The 17,436-nt window shown below is 48.6% G+C and overlaps 1 protein-coding gene across 2 annotated transcripts; it reads left to right on the top strand.

The window, feature by feature from the left end:
• Nucleotides 1-3,241: 3,241 nt before the first annotated feature.
• Nucleotides 3,242-15,909, top strand: MARVELD3 (MARVEL domain containing 3). Of its 2 annotated transcripts, none has more exons than XM_044922028.1 (3): nucleotides 3,242-3,627; nucleotides 6,197-6,324; nucleotides 14,790-15,909. In XM_044922028.1, exons 1-3 carry the CDS (start codon nucleotides 3,242-3,244, stop codon nucleotides 15,425-15,427), a joined length of 1,152 nt encoding a protein of 383 aa, XP_044777963.1. In that variant the 3' UTR covers nucleotides 15,428-15,909. The 2 variants fall into 2 exon arrangements, with proteins under 2 accessions (XP_044777963.1, XP_021558859.1); XM_021703184.1 differs by lacking the exon at nucleotides 14,790-15,909 and adding an exon at nucleotides 10,078-10,777.
• Nucleotides 15,910-17,436: the final 1,527 nt, after the last annotated feature.

The following is a 17,436-nucleotide window of genomic DNA, read 5'->3' as shown; positions in this document are numbered from 1 at the left end:
TCACAACAGTAGGAACTGAGCAGGAAATCCAAAGACTGGAGGTGATTCAGAGGCTAGGGTTGGAATCAACTGAGCGCTCATTCACCAACCTCTGGCAGGTGACATGGGCTGTCAGCTGGGACTGCAGCTGGGGCTAACAGCCAGAACACCCACACATGGCTTTTTCATGTACCCTGGGATTCCTCACATGACTGTGACTGTGATCCAAGAGGGAACATTCTCAAAGAGCCAGGGGAAAGCTGCATGGCTTTTTATGACAGGCCCTAGAAGCCATTTTGTCCCTTTTGGCATATTCTATTCAGGGCTAGCTTCACAAGACGTGACCTGTGCAGTCACTCAGGACTCCACGCTTAAAGCAGCCCTACACTTGGTTTAACGCTCTGCTGTCACCATATTGAAATTCCTAATAACATTTACACAAAGGGCCCCATATTTTTATTTTGCACTGGACCCCACAAATTATGTAGCCAGCCCTGAATCTCTTCATCCAGGCAATCTCAAAGGACTGCATAGGCTCCCAGGGTGGGGATACAGACTTTCCATCTTGATGGGGCAGTGGCATGGTTCTGGAAGAGTATGTGGGACTGGAAATATTGTTGGGACCTTTTTTAGAAAAGGCAATCTGCCATAGACAGTTTGTGGAGAAGTTAAGGAAAGACTTTCCTCCACAGCCTCCCACAAAGATATATCCAGGTCATCCTTGTTCCACAAAGCGTCCTAAATGGAGTAAAAAAGCAGTATGTATCTGTCCATCCTTCCATTCAGCAAATACTGACTGAGCACAGAATGGGGAGTGTTTACAGATGACTCTTAGAGACCCTGCCTTCAGTGGACTTGGTGTTCAGAGTGATGGGGTCTGTGAAGGGAAAAGAGAAAGCAAAGGGTGAAGCACTGTTAAAAAAGAGAAAACAATTGGGCACCTGGGTGGCTCAGTCGGTTAAGCATCTGCCTTCAGCTCAGGTCATGATCCAGGGGTTCTGTGATCGAGCCCCACATCAGGCTCCTTGCTCAGCGGGGAGCCTGCTTCTCCCTCTCCCTTTGCAGCTCCCCCTGCTTGTGTGTGCTCTCCCTCTCTCTCTCTGTCAAATAAATAAATAAAATCTTAAAAAAAAAAAAAAAAAAAAGCCCAAAATGGAGCCATTTACCTCCCCCAACAGAAAACCAGTAAGTAGTGGATCAAGGTAAAGATACAAAACAAAACAAAAACAAGGGATACAAAAAGGTGGGGTGGTAAAGGCGTTGGTTTATTCAAAAAGAGTGTTCCAGAGGCCCAGAGGGAAGGTCGGAGAGAGGCAGCACTTTGCGACCTCACTAACCATACCGTGTCTGCCTCCTGGATGGCCACAGCTGTCCCAGGCTCAGACCAAGGTGCTGCTCACATAAGTATTTGTGGGAGGCCCTAGGATTTGGCCCACAGTGCTTCTGCAGGATGACGTCTGGCAGGTAGGTCTGGTGACTTCACCCTTCTGGATTTCCTCCTACCTCACTCACTTCTTCTTAATCCTTTAGCTCTAAAGGTTAGATTTCCCTGGGCCTCTGCCCAAGGTCTTCCTCAGCTTTCTAACTTCCTCCCTCCTTAGGGGGAGCCCTTTTATTCCCACAGAGCATCTCTGCGCCCCACCCCCACTCATTCATCTATCCCTTTGCAACTGGACATCTACACTTGGATGAATCATAGCCACCTCAAATTTAGCATGTCCAAAATAGAACTCTCCACTTTTCCCCACACCCCGTTCCCTCCAGTCTTCCTATTTCAGTAAGCAGTTGCCTCCACCACCCTCACTCCCCCACATCCAAACCATCCTTTAAGTTCTGCCTCCAAACCACAACCCGGATCCACCCACTTCTCACCAGCAACTGAGCCACTATCTCCCCTCACTCGGGTTGCTTTGGCAACTTACTAATTTATCTCTTGCCTCTACCCTTGGCTGCTTGTCATTCACCCTCTACACAAAAGCCAGAGTGGTTTTTTCAAACCATAAATCACGGGCGCCTAGGTGGCTCAGTCGGTTAAGTGTCTGACTCTTGATTTCCGCTCAGGTCATGATCTCAGGGTTATGAGATCAAGCCCCTTCGGGCTCCATGCTGGGTGTGGAGCCTCTTAAGACTCTCTCTCAAAAAATAAATAAATAAATAAATGAAAATAATAAAAAAAATAAAACCGTAAATCAGAGTAGCTCGCTCTCTTGCTCAAAATCCTTCAATGTTTTCCCATTACTTTCAGAATGAAAACAACTCTTCACGATGGACACCCTACGCCACCTGCCTGCTCCACCTCACAGTCTCATCCTATCCCCACTCATTCCCCTGGAACTTTGTTTCAGCTCTCTGCATTACCCAGCTTCTCTTTCCAGAACATTCTCTCAGCTATCCCCAAAGCTGCCTTCCAGGACTCAATTCAAAGGTCCCTTCTCAGATCTGCAGAAAGAAACCTGCCCTCCTCAATTTTAGACATTGTCTCTTTCTTCGTTTAGTGCCCTTTCTCTCTTCCCACACACGCCAAAAGGGAAACGCCACGCAATGAGAGTTCACCACTGTATCTCCAAGGCCTGCTAGGGTAGGTGCTCACGTATATTTCTCTAAAGGATGAATTAACAGACGGCAGTTTTATGTTTTTAAATATCCTTACTTGGCAAAAGGAAAAGATGCCTATTCTGTGTGGTTAGTCATTTTAAAAATAAAGTTGGTAAGTCCAGGGCCGTTGCAGTAGATGAACTGGCCTCAAGCCCCCGGAACAACACAGCTGTAAAGGATAGCGGGAGACGGAGGAAGCGAGGGCGGGCCAGTGGAGGGGGAGACGACTGGGCGGCTGGAGGGGCAGGAAAAATGGTTGGGCGACTGGATGAGCACGCGACGGGAATGCACACCCGAGGGGCTGGTAAAGTCCAGAGCTCGCTTCCCTATGCCACCCACCTTCCGGGGTCACGGAAAGGACGTTCCAGGGAAGACTAGGCGCGGCGGGCGGGCGGGCGGGCGTGCGCTGCGCCGGGTGCAGAGCAGCGAACCACTCGCTTCCCCAGCCCCCAGCCCCGCACACGCTCCCCGCGCGCCTGCACGCCGGCCACGCACAGCCGCGCCCCCTGCCGCCGCGCGCGCTCAGGTGAGCGCTCTCCGAGCCCGCCGTGCGGCTAGCGCGCGTGCGCGCAGGTGAGCGCCCCGCCCCCGGGCTTGGCCACCTGCCCGCGAAACTTGTGGATTGTTGCCCTCGGGTCGCTCCGGGGCGTGGACACGGAAACGGGCCATGGAAGGTACGTCGGGGGCTCGCGAGCCCCGGGCCCGGCCGAGAGAGCGGGACCTAGACCGGCACCCCCGCCCGGACCGAGACCGCCATCCCGAGCGACAGCGGGACCGACCGGGGGACCGGCGGAGGGAGAGAAACGGCGGCGAGCGGAGGGACGGGGACCGGGACAGGGGGAGGGACCGAGGCTCTCGCCAGGACAGACACCGGGTCGGGGACCTTCGCGCCGGTGAACAAAGAGTTTGGGAAAAGTCCCACCAAAGCCGGACGCGGGACGGACCCCGGAGGCCGACCTGGGACGCAGCCCCGCCCCCCTGGCCCGCGCCTTGGGAAACCCCGGAGCCGCCGATCCAGAGGAAGGAGCGCTTCGCACCCAGTGGCCCGGCAAGGTGAGGTGGGGCTGCGGGGCGCCCTGCGACCTGGGCACCCGGAAAGCCTGGGTCTGAGACCCACCCCCCACCCCCCCGGAGCTGCACCGGCGCCCCAGGCTCCGTGGCCTAGGAAGCCGGCTTCAAGGAAGAAAGTGCCATTCCCCCCTTCTGCGCTCTTAGAGGTGACCTGGGAGGAAGGAAAACCTTACGGTGCCCCCACTTCTTGATCCGAACCCCGATTAACAAAGCAGAAACCACCCGTTAGCAGTGGCAGGGCCGGGGACCAAGGAAGGAAGGAGAGAGAACTTCAGGACCGGAAAGGGAAGGGGTGGGAAGGAGTTTAGGGAGGTGGGGTTAACCTGAGGCTCCTCCCTGACCTCCCCCGACCCAACCCCAACGTGCCCACAGGACTGCTCCGTGGGGCTTCAGATTCTTGTCCTGTGTTTCAAAACCGACCTTCCAAAGTCCTGTCAGGGCCTGATAAGGTCAGCCCAATGAAGGGTTAATAGTTTAATCTGGCCTTGGGGTATATGCATTTCAAAACAGACAGCTGGGAGAAGCTACACTTTTAACCAAACAACTACATCTACCAAAAACTCCCCCACTGAAGGGCAGAGATTGCCTACCGCTGTCACTAAAGTCTTTCTGGAGAGCCTCATTCAAATCCCCTCATTGTTTCAGATCCCACCTCCCTGAATGAACCAACTGTGCTGTCCCTGCCTTGTAGAGCACAGAGAATTCCCGTAAGGCCTTGTGAGGTGAAAGCCTCATGCTGTTCTGGAAGGCTTAGGGAGCTAGGAGAGGGTAGGATGGAAAGGAGGAGAGGAGGCAGTCAGTCCTAGACTCCACACCCCCGTCGGGAGTTGGTCTTTTTTCCATTCCATCGAGCTCCACAAATACTCCTGAATGACCAGATTATGTGCCAGGCCAACAAGGAGACAGGTACTGGGGTGATGACTGCCTTCTGGTTTGGGACACCTGCCCTCTTCTCTAAGGAAATGTCAGGCTCCTCTCTGCTGTAGGATTTGGAGGCTTAAGCTCAGTCTCCTTCTCTGTTGTGTCCACACAGCTGGAAAGCTGTTATCCTGAGTTTATGTTCCATTATCTAAAACCAACTAGCCAAACTCTGACAAAGGTTGTGCCCAGATACAGGCACGAGCTGTTGTGTGTCCCTGACTAAAGCCAGATGGCATTAGTATCTCCTGAGCTGCATTTTGGGTTTCTTTATAAGCCAGTGTCCTGGTCCCCCCCAGCCCCAAGGTGAGTGAAGGGAATACTTTTGATTTTTTGGCTCATAGCCAGTTGGTGGTTTGAAACCAAAGGACAATTTATTTCCACCTTTCCTCCACACAATAAACTTTTATTTAATGGGCAGGATGGAGGGAGCCAGGGCTCTTACATAATGGGTGAGATCTACTGACCGTGTCCACAGTCTGGTAGGAGACTGACAGGTAAACGTGCAGGGGAAACAGATTTGGAGAGAACAGATCCCCTGCCTGAGATCTGGAAGATTTCCTGGAGGATACTGACCTCAAAGCTGAGTTCTGGAAAAGGAGGAAGAATGAGGGCACCTGAGTGGCGTCTACCTTGGCTCAGATCATGATCCCAGGTTCCTGGGATAGGGTCCCACCACAGGCTTCCTGCTCAGAGGGGAGCCTGCTTCTCCCTCTCCCTTTGCCCCTCCCCCGCCAGTGCTCTCTCACAAATAAAATCAAAAAAAGAAAAGGAGCAAGAATGGGAAGACTGGGAGAGGAAATGAAAAGGGTTCCAAGCGGAGAAATAGCTTCCCCAGTGACCTAGAGCATGGGAGTGCAGGTCATCTTTTTGGGGGGCAGGGGGAGAGGAGCAGTTCACTATGGCTGGGTCTATTGAGTGTGAGGTTGTGAGTGACGAGAGATGAGCAAGGGCCTTTGTGCTGTGCTAAGTTTGGACTATATCCAAGGCCGTGAGAGTTTAAGGATTTCAATCTCACTATGGATTTCCATAGTGAGAACACTGGAAGGATCCCTGGCGCCCAGCAGGTAGAATGCAGCCCCCACCATTGCATCCTGGAGAAAGGTCAGGATATGCTGGATAAAGGGGAGGAAGGAAGGAAACTAGCAGAGAAGTAGAGATAGGAAGACATCCAAAGTTATCTGTGTTACCCGTATGCCTAGAGGATTTTTGCAGATTCAGCCCTTTTCAAAGTAATAAGAAGGAAGAGAATACCAGCCTGGGCATCAGACTCTTATGCATGTAAACTAGCTTTAAAGAAGGCCCTGTCCGTGCTGAACTGAAAAGTTAGGCTCACAAAGGTGGCTCCCGGCTACCTGGTTAGGTAGCTCCCGCAGCTGGGCAAACCAGCATCCAATCAGCGCTCAGAATTATAGGGATATGCAGCATGGTGCCTTAGCAGTGTTGGGCCAAGTGTATGGATACCCTGTGGGGCCATTACACCAGAGAATTCTCTGGAATATGAAATGCTGCAGCAAAATTTGTTTCTGTTCTGCACGTCTCTTTAATGACAGCATGAGATGTTCAGGGTTCTAATACTGAACAGGGCATTGAGTTTGAAGACCCTAATGCCCATGTATGTTTTCAGTTATAGTGAACCCACTTCAGGGAGATACCTGCCCTCGAACCCCAGGTCTGGCCTAGAGGAAGTGGAATATTACCAGTCAGAGGCTGAAGGACTCCTGGAATGCCATAAATGCAAATACTTGTGCACCGGAAGAGGTGAGCCATTTGGGAGGCATTTTGACCATTTATGTTTGCTGATGGTTCTGGAAGGGGTCTGAGCTAGTGAAGCAAAAATTCAAGCAGACTTTCCTTTAGGATTCCTAGCATTTTCATTTATAAAACTGCATGAGGTTCTCATTCTACCCCCCCCAGAAAATTGTAGGCACATCTGAAAGGTACACCTAGATTTCCGGTGCTTGTCTTCAGATGTCTGCTGAGGCGAGCAGCCATGCTTGCGGGTTTCAGGTTCCAGGTAGGACTGCAGGGAGAACCAGTTATGAGCTGCCGGCTGTGGGAGGGCTGAGTTAGACACAGAAAGCCACCTGGAGGGGCAGCCTGGTAGCAGTTCATGCAACAGCATGTCTTAAAATTTGTGGACTGAGATCCATAGTAAGAAATATATCTTGCATGAAGACCCAAGTTCACACACATACACATGTTCTGAAACGGTACTTACCTTATTAGATACCAGCTGCGTGGGTAATTTCTATTCCACCCTGTTTCATTGAGAACAAACAAAAACAAAAAAACACAGTTATTGGAACGAGCACGGTTTGCAAAACACATAAATAATATCATGTGTCAGCTCCAAATGCGGTGCCTAGAGTTCCCATCCAAGCATTCGTCCTGGCCTTGCCAGCAATGAAGAAAATCTGGTTTGCCAGGGTGAGCCCTTGTGGCTCATGTGATTTGGTGAGAGATTTTTTCGAGGCTGCATATGACTAAGGGAGGAAACTTCTCAGCCTGAGGGAGAGAAATCAAGGAACTTGTACCTAAAAATGTATCGTAGGATGACTCCAATAATGCAGGTGATTATGGGATTCTCTGGAACTTCCGTTAAAGAGCTCTAGACAATGCAGGTACAGGAATCTGCACTCTAGTTTACATTTATTGGCACAACCACATTGCTTCTAATTTGCTCAATGATTCCTGAAGCTCAGAGGGGTATAGTAAGATACCCCAAGCCACACAGCTGTTAACTTGAGAGAGCTGGAATGGAAACTCAGAGCCTAACTCTAAGGCCTGAAATGGTTTACTTGCTTGACCTTTCTTTTTTTTTCCTTGATGATAAAAATAATAGGAGTAAGCCAGAGGCTGGGTTAACAGGTTTCTCAGTAGAAGTATGTTTTCCATTGTGATTATTTTACCAAGAGGAGAGGGCAGGACTTGAGCTTCCTGACCAAAACACACCTTGATTTAGCTTTGACTGCTTCTGGCTATTTGGCTTTGGACCTAGAGATCATTTCTGAGTCAAGGTAGTGAAAGGCTGGTTGAGCAGTCAGAAGCTAACCACGGAGGGCTTATAAAGACCTCTGGATATGCAGAGACCCACATCAGTACACAATACTTGGTGTTGTGTTGAGAGAAATAGCCATTGAACACCTGGAACTTGTCTCCAGCAGCAAATGCAGGCTTGGATAAAGGTCACCCAAAGATTTTCAGCCCTATCTTGAGAGTAGATCTTTTGTGACTTCTTTTCCTTACTGGTGAAATCATGTCCTCTTCCAGCAAACTGGTGGAAGTGGGAGGCAGCTATGGCCCTCTCTGACTTCCTAGGGAGACCCCGAAGTTTGGGCAGTGAGTCATGCTTTGCAAGTTCAGTGGAACAGTCTGGACACCGATGGAAAGAGATGGGTCCCAAATTCCCTTACGAGCAAGTCCCCTGAGGTACTAAAATCTTTAGGCGCTGAGACTAAAGATCAGATAAAAAGCAAGTACAGCTGTCCCCATGTGCATATCAGGTCACCAGGGGATCCTGTGCGTGTACAGGTGTGCTCATTTATTACTTGGGTGAGGAGTTGCAAGATCCCTGGGAAGAGGGCGCATTTCCTGCTCCCCTCCTTGGCTCCCTGCTTTGTTTGGAGCAGTTTCTTTTTTGCCTTTGTTCTTTCTGTCCCTCCTTCAGCTGGGTAATGCTCACATCATGATGTTTGCATTCAGCTTATAGCCTGAATTACACAGCTCCCCAGCCCTCCTTATTCTTTCCTGGTTCTATTAAAGCTACAACAGGAACAAGGGGGTTGTAGGGGCTCTGCCCTCCCCACACTGTATTAAGAAATTTGTGTATGTATATATAATTGTCGCCATACAGCAAGACATTGGGAAAACCCTAAATGTCCTTTACACTGGAATTATTTAAATTCATTGTGTTATTCTATACATCCTCTAAAAATATGAAGTAGATTTATATTTGCTGAGGTAGAAAAAAAATGTTCATACTATATTCTTAAGTGAAAAAACAGGTTATATAATAGTTATAGAATAGTAGGTAGAGTAGGACCCTGTTCTTCACGTAAAAGCAAATAGCAGCAAAAATGATGCATATATGACAAAAGTCCAGAAGAAAAAATAATGGTCACAGTGGTTGTATTTTTAAATAGTTGGATTTTAGGTAATTATTATATTATATGTTTTTGTCTTTAATTTTTTACCATCAGTATTTACTACTTTTATAACTAAAGACAACAATAAGGCTCTCTGCATTTTGGGGGGAACTGAAGAGTGTAAAGACAATACCTGAGAGTATATCGTTCCGTTGGAGAGTGTGTAGGTGTAACACAGCTTCATCCGTAAACCACCCGGGCCCAGGAGGCACAAAATCTGGTTCTCTAAATACCAGGGAGCTGCTGACCGTCTACTCTGAGTCAGCTGACCTAGCGGGACTGTGGCAGCATATACAGTTTCCAGCTCAGAAACACCCAGCTTTGTAGAATCCTGAGAAAAAGAAGCCACACACAAGAGTACTTAATTGTATGATTCCATGTACATGAAATTCTAGAAAGGCCAACCTAATTCCTAATGGTAGAAGGTAGATAAGTGATTGTCTGAGGAGGGTAAGGGATTGACCACAAATGTTCTCTTGGGAACTTTCTGGGCAGATAAAGATGTTCTGTATCTTGACTGTGGTGGCGTGGCATATATGTTTGTCAGAACTCAACAAGCTCTACACTTAACACGGGTCATTTTGTCCCGTATCCATTATATCTCCATGAAGTTGATTTTAAGGAAAGCAGCCCAGTTTGGGCAGAGAAGCTGGAGCTCTTTCCTTGTCCAAGACAGAGAAGCCAAGGGTCCCTGAGAGAACCTAGCCCTGCGACAATATCACGGCCCAGATTTGCTCTTTAGGGAAACTAAAGAAAACAAAGTTAAATTGTAAAACAGACTTACTGAGTTGAAATCTAAGAACAATGAAGCCAATTACGTTTCTTTAATCCAGTAAGCCTTGTGGGTTTAATTAATCTTTCCTGTTTCCAATATACATGAACACGGTTAACATTTGGATGTATAACTTCCATACTTCATTGTATTTTTTTAAGCTCTATGTTCTTTCTATCAAACTTGGAGAAGTTTCCTCTTTCAAACTGAAGCAAGCCACAAAACATATCTAAAGAGGAAATCACTCTTTCTTAGTCTCTTTGGCAGGGAAGGGCTGGGGCAGAGAATGTTCTCTCCTTCCATATAGGATGCCTTTTTCTGGTTGGGAGCTGGCCTGATTTCTCCCACCGTCTTCCTGCACCCCAGCAGGGGCAGGCTCTCTGGAGAGTTACTCTTTTTAGCTCCGAGTACCTCCGACAGCATTTCCAGAGCCCATCTCATGCCCCGCACATAGCTGGGGCAGCTCGGGCCTCCCGGGGCGGAATACAGAGCCTGTGGTGGTGTGAGCTACCACGGGGAAGAGGAGCACCGAGGCGGAAGTCTCCGAGGACAAAAGAGCAGCTCTCAAAATGGTAACACGCCCTTCTTTTGCAGCCTGCTGCCAGATGCTGGAGGTGCTGCTGAACTTGTTGATCCTGGCCTGCAGCTCTGTGTCTTACAGTTCCACAGGGGGCTACACGGGCATCACCAGCCTGGGGGGCATTTACTACTACCAGTTCGGAGGCGCTTTCAGTGGTTTCGAGGGCGCCGACGGGGAGAAAGCACAGCAGCTGGACGTCCAGTTCTACCAGCTGAAGCTGCCCACAGTCACTGTGGCGATGGCCTACAGCGGAGCCCTCATGGCCTTCTGCTGCCTCCTTGTCGTTCTGGGCGTCCTGCGGGTCCCGTGGCACTGCCCCCCATGGCTGCTGATTGAAGCCTTGTTGGACGCGCTCATCGCGGGGGCCTACGTCCCCGCTCTCTACTTCTACTTCCGCCACCTCTCGGCTGCCTATGCGTCCCCAGTGTGCAGAGAGAGGGAGGCGCTGTACCAGAGCAAAGGGTACAGTGGCTTCAGCTGCAATTTCCACGGGGGAGATATAGGAGCTGCCATCTTTGCTGCCCTGAGCATCGGGCTCTTTGCCCTGGGCGCTGTGCTGGCCATCCGGGGTTACCGGAAGGTCAGGAAGCTCAAAGAGAAGCCTGCAGAGATGTTGGAGTTTTAGGCTTTTTAAGCCGTCCTGCCATATGTGAGCAGTGGAAGTTACTCTGAACCACTGTCTTTCACAGAATACTTTGCGGTGGGCCAACGTCGGTATCCTGGGGGGAGCTCTCAGTTACACCGAGCGGCGTTCTCTGAGGTAATGAGTTCTAGAGTCCTCTGTTGGTGAGCGGGGAGCCAAAATTATTGAAACAGAACAAAACTGGAGGTCAGGACCCGCGAGGAGAAGGCACGAGTTGCAGCAATGCACTTTCTTGCACTTTCGATTAGCTCAAGGGAATGAACCAAGTGAGTCTGAAGATCCTTATCTTCAAAGTCCTCGGAAAGCCATATACACTGGAGACAACATTTCGGCTTGAGCTTTTCTAAACACAATTGTCTTAAGCAGATGAGCCCCAAAGTTTTCCCACACTGAGGTCTCGGATCCTTCACTTCCTTAATGCTCTGGATGCAGGGTGTAGAGACACCGGGGAGACTCCGCCTGTAAGTTGGAGGTAGGCGTGGGCCAAGCAAAGAGGAATCAGATTCATTCACTGGGTTGCAAAGAAGCTATTCTAACAAGACCCCCACAGTGACCTTGAAAACTCAATAAGTGTTTTGTACCTCTTGTAAATGTACCATTGTATGAAGAATTAAACCCAACATCTGGAATTCAGGATCCATCCAGAATAAAAGAATGTGAAATCTTTCCCAATGGAAGAATGCTACTTTTGGCCAGACAACTTCATGGGTTCTTACTGCATGTTAAATTATGACTCCTGGAATATTACAATATATTCTTGATACAAGTGAATATGTTCTTTGCTTTACATGAATCCAGTAGAAGTCCAAAGAAAAATTTTAACTTGGAGGTGATGCTTCTCTTTACAACATATTTTTAACAGGATTCCCTTAAATACAGGCAATTTGTCACATTTAAAAGGTGAGTTCCATTTGGGTTTAGAAAACGAAATAAATGCTTGGCTGTGATTAGACGATTTCTTAAAGAATACATAAGAAAGCATGAAAAGTATTTGCTTCCAGAGAGGAGATTTTATTTTCCATTTTAGCATAACTTGACTGCACATCTCAGTTTTTTTTAGATAGATAAAAAAAATTTATTTTCTCCCCTCTTTGTTCACATTTACAGTGCAAAGGCAGAAGTAGATGTATAATTAAGCAGAGTATTACATGATCAGCCACAAAACCAGCCTCACCCAGAAAGACCCCATTTATAACAAAAACCCCATGTCTGTTTTGGTCTCCACTTCCCTCCCCAGAGCCCTCTGCTCTCTTTCTGGAGACTTGTCCCATCCCACTGTCGAGATAAACTGCTAGCTCTGCCAGTCACCCTTGTTGTCTTCTGAGGGCTGTGAATCTTTCTGCACTAACAGCAAGGTTAGAAACACATGAGCCTGGGAGCGCCTGGGTGGCTCAGTCGGTTAAGTGTCTGCCTTCAGCTCAGGTCATGATCTCAGGGTCCTGGGATCGAGTCCCTGCTCAACGGGGAGTCTGCCTTTCCCTTTGCCCCTCCCCCTGCTTGTGTGTGCTCTCTCTCTCAAAATCTTAAAAAAAAAAAAAAAAAAAAAGAAAAAAGTGAGCCTGTTTGATTTTAATAGCTAAGCCAGGCCAGGCCTGGCTGGTACTGTGATGATAATCAGTGGCCATATTCCTTCTGCAGACCCAATAGCACTGGACCCGGCAACAGACCATTATTGCTCTCCACTGTCATAGCCAGGAGGTAGTTGACAAGATCTAGATTTATTTCATTTCAGCCTGGCAGATACATGCATGGATCACGACTCCACTGTCCCAGAAGGAAGCATTCAGCTTCCCCCATCTTATAGCAGGGCAGTGTTCCTGTCTCCCTTCGGTGGGTGAGACGTTAACGTGCGTGCGGAAGGAAAACCAAGGCAGAGAAGAGTATTGGATGTGGGGTAAAACTGCTGCCCCTGAATTAGAGTGATGTTTGGGCCAATTCACTTGCACTGCTACAGGGGGCAAGTGGCCACTCCCTTACAGTGCCTGGGTGGAGAGTGGGCAGTTCTGATCTGATGCTATTTTCAGATTTAAATTAGAGGAATGTAGTTCCTCAACTGTCAGAGCCTTTGGCTGCTGTGTCCCATGGACCTCCTAGGAATTTGTGTGGGCCCAGCAGGAGTTAGGACCAGCAAGCCCAGGAGCTGGTGCCTCAGTCTGTTAGAGAGACTGGTATTTCGCCGCCCCGTTTTTAAACGTTGTGGTACTCACTAGTGTATTGGCAAGGCTTCCCGATTTCTGGGAATCCACACTTCTCATAATTTGTCCCATTTCTTAAATCTCTCACTAAGCCCCTTCCATTGTCTAAACGTTACTGAGTAGCATCACCATCTGCTTGCATTAACATTTTTTGATTTTCGAAATCCTTAGATGTACTTGCTTTCATCGGGGCCCTGTGGAGTAAGGCAGGCCCTACCTTCCTTTGTCAGATGAAGTGTGTGAGGCTTCGTGTCAGTGACTGGGGCAAGATCACCGGCAGCGAAGTGTGGGGACATGAGCCTGGCGTTCCCACTCTAGGTTCATATGCTTTTCTCTTAGTTCTCTGAACCCTGGAGCATGATAGGAGACATTCTTCCAGAAGTATGCCTAAGCAGAGGCCAGGGCCTCTGTCAGTGATGAACGAAAGCTGACCTTGGACAAGAAGATATTCAGTGTCCAGTCACCTCTTGGTTCCTAAAACTCACCAGAAACCCCCAAGTGACAGCCCACGTGTCTGTCAGCTGAATAGACTGGTCCATCCACACAGTGGCGCTGGAGCCCATGTAACGAAGTCTGTGGACACTGTGGGAGCGGATCTGAAAACACCTCCAGGAATAGTAAATGAACAAGACTCAGAGCAGCATGGGTGGTATGCTTCCTGGTGAAAAAAAAAAGAGCAGGGAAGGGGGATGAAATGCAGATTTGAGGCTGCTTTTATTTGCATGAAGGAACACTGGAAAGTTATATTAGGAAATAATGAAAGTGGATGGGGGCAGAGCACAGGACGGACAGGGACAGGAGTGATTTTTCTCAGTGTATTCCTTTTTAGGTCATTTTATAGTTTCAAAAAAAACTTTAAAATTTGAAATAATTACAGATCCACGAAATGGTAACAAAACTAGGGCGGAGATCTCGCGCGCCCTCCATCCCATTTTCCCCAGTGCTCTCGGTGCTCCCATCTTCCGTAACCAGAGCGCGGCATGGCGCGCGGTCAGCTCACCAGCTCTACTGCACTCACGTCCGGGTGCGTGCACACACTTCCGTGCCGTTCGGTCATGTGTACGTTCACGTCCCCACCACCACGATCAACTACAGAACTCTTCCATGCTCCGGCGTCGCTAGGGCTCCCGCACGTCTCCCCATCCACCAACAGCCATGGGTCCTGGCTCACTGTCCGTAATTGTGTCATTTTGAGACTGTTACATAAATGGAATCACACAGTGTATAACCTTTGAGCCTGGCTTTTTTCTGCTTATCGTAATTCCCCTGAGAGCCATCGAAGCAGTCGCGTGTCTCCGCCGCACCTTCCCTTTGACCAATGAGTCGAGTTTCCCGTGGTATACATGTACCTGACTGCTAACCCCTCCTCGCCTGTGGAAGGATATCTGGGCTTCTGATAATGAGGCTATGACAGATAAAGCTCCTGTGAGCTTTCATGTACACGGTTTTGGGTAGACTTTTAGTTTTTGTTTCTTTAGGATAACTGCTCCAGGAGTGCAGTTGCAGAGATACACGGTTAAGTATAGGTTTCTGGTTTTGTTTTTTTTTTAAGAAACTGGCAAAATTTTTTCCAGAGTAGCATTTTGTTTTTCGAACATATATTAAAAAAAAAAACAAACACAAAACTGGGGTGCCTGGCTGGCTCTGTCGGTAGGGTATACAGCTCTTGATCTCGGCATCGTGAGTTCGAGCCCCACATTGGGCATGGAGCCTACTTAAACATCCATCCATCCATCCATACACATTTAAAAAACAAAAACCAAGGATGTTATTGTTGAATCAGACCGTGTCCTTAAAACCAGGGCACCAGTGGAACTTCTGGAGTCTGACCTAGAGTTTTCCCGGGTGAGTGATGTCAGCGTTAAATCCCAAATCTCTCTCCTCCTAGGTGTGGTCCAGATAGTGGAGGTGATACTGAATGGGATGGTTCTCATGTGTGTCGTGGCCTCCTACTTTGTCCTTGCTGGGTTCACTGCGAGCTTTACCAGTGGCGGAGGCTTTGGGAACAACTACTACTCACCATTCGAGGGCACCGAGCTGGAGCAGGTTCGGCAGCTGGACCAGAAGTACACAGTGCTCCGGGCACCCCTGATCTACGGGGGTGTGGCTGTTTCTCTGGGCCTGGGTGTCCTCACTATGAGCGTTTTACTCCAAGGAGCCAAAAGCCTCACGGAACTGTCGGGGAAGTGGCTCCTCTTGGAGGCTGCCTTCAGCCTCCTGGCGGCGGTGAGCTACGGCGTGGGCATTGGCATGTACCTCCACGTGGCCTTGCAGATCAATGCCACAGACACCTGCAGAGCACGAGCGAGGCTCTACGCCCGCAAGGGCCTCACCTGGATGAACTGCCAACTGGCAGGCACGGACGGGGCGGCGGCCACCTTTGCCTGTCTCCTGGTGGTGATGTACAGCATCAGTGTGGTGCTGGCCCTGCGGAGCTACCTGCGACAGAAGCACTACAAAGAGAGCCAAGCACAGCACAGTGGCTGCAGTGACGCGCCCGAATACCTGTGGTCGGGAACTCTCTGAGACCGTCTTCTGGAACCTACAGGGCAACGCACCTCCCTTGTTTCTCTCAGAAAGAGGTATCTTTTCAAATGACACATGAGACAACCGTGGTTTTCACACACTCGAGGTTACAGACGGTCCCGTCGGTACCAACAGAACTAAGGAGCCAGAGAAATTCGGGAAGAGAGGGGAGACTGACAGGTCAGGGGGTAGCAGGCCCAGCGCTACAGCCGAAATAATCTTGCCTGGCGTAACTAAAGTCACGACAAGAAATATGCCACTGCTCCCCGTGTTGGGTCCCAGGGGAATGATTTTAAAGCAGTTGTATGATTGAATTCTAAATGAGTGACTACATTCTGACTCTCCGAGAACGAAGCCGCCATGACTGCCTGGGGCCCAGGGAGCCTTCCTCCCTTCAAGATGGGAGGCAGGATTCCTGAATAAAGAGAGATGCCAGTAGCATGCGTGGTCCGCCTCAGGATCCCTGCAGTCGGGCTGAGAGAAAAAGGGTTTTTGCCAGCATTCCAAGTTCCTTTTTTTGTTGCAAGTCATTCATTTGGATTTCACGTTCCTAAAATATGTTATAATTTTCTTAAATATGAGGCTTTCCAGAGAGTGAGAAATAAAATTCATGAACTTCTTAAATGTGTTATTCAACTGATTTCAAAAATAGAAGTTAATTTTACTAGACTAGAAGGGCTTATTGGAGGCTTCCCCTTTTCTGCCTTCCCTGACAGTGCCCTCCAGAGTAGGCCTTCAAAGGCAGCTTGTGATCTCTCATGACCCTGGATTGTTTTCATAATGTAATAGATCATTAACACTGAATATTAAAAATAAAGTTCTTTCAATTATTTTAATCTCAAGTTTTATAGCTGTTCTTATTACTTTATGACTGGTCTCAGATTTTCAGTTCATGTTGGGCGCACCTCGAAATACACACGCCCTGATCATAAAGTTTTTCCCTGATTGCCCTCTTGCTTTTCAACAGCTAGTCCTTTTTTCCCCATATCAGTTTGACTTTCATATTATAAATGAGGTTAAGCTATTAATAAATTTTTAGTACATTTCTAAAAACAATCTTTTTCCACAATGTAATTCTGACATCATTTTCAGATTCTCTAATTTCTAGTTAGTAAGAAACCAGCAAATGTAAGCCTCTTTCAACATAGACCAAATTGGCTGTTAAAAGAAAATTAAGTCAGTGTCATTTTCCCCCTCTGCACCCTCCAACTGCTCTCCCCCTGGAACATACTACTTTTCCTCTCCTTTCAAATCCTTTCAACAGCTTTCTTACGGAACCTCTCCAAGCCGAAAGGTCAAAACAACCTCATACAGAAATGGGAAAATATCTAATTGTACTTCTCTAAGAAGTAAAGCTTGGAGGGAAATAATAATCAACTGAGAATCTACATTATTGGGGTTAACGTACAAAAACACCTGTGCCACTGAGAGTCGCTTCCTCTCTCACCTTCAGCCTTGAGGCAGTGGCCAGAGTCCCCCAGTTTTCACTGAGTGGTAGACAGGATGTTTAACAACAGCGGAAATCAACCCATTCATTCCTCACACACTCCCCCAGAAAAGACTATCCTCCCTTTCCCAGCTCTTCTCAACTAGCATTCTTCCCGGAGACATGTCCCTACATCTGGGTCTTTCACTCGATAAAACGAGGACTCTGGCCCATCTAGATCCCAGCGCCGTGCCTGGGGCGGCGACACTCCTGCTCTGGAAGCTCCCCTCCTCCCGAGGGATCGGAGGCCATCCGTCACTGTAATCATAACCTTCCACCTGTGGAGTTTCGTCACGTCCAAAGGCCTGAGCAAACCTGGTCTTATTTACTACCACTTGTCTGATAGGCAGGTCAGGATTTATTGTTCACCCGGTACAGATGTTAAGTGGCTTACCTAACAGCTGACATTCTGTTGAGGGCTCACCATTTGCCAGGCCCAGTACTGGGCTAAAGCAGCATTTACATCGTCTCATTCAAGCTCACAACTGTTGGGAGAGATGGTATTATTCCCATGTAGCAGTTG

The sequence above is a fragment of the Neomonachus schauinslandi genome, chromosome 16 (genome assembly GCF_002201575.2).
Source record: "Neomonachus schauinslandi chromosome 16, ASM220157v2, whole genome shotgun sequence".
Taxonomy (NCBI): domain Eukaryota; kingdom Metazoa; phylum Chordata; class Mammalia; order Carnivora; family Phocidae; genus Neomonachus; species Neomonachus schauinslandi.
Note: the sequence above shows the minus strand (reverse complement) of the source record. Positions and strands in the feature narration are given on the sequence as shown.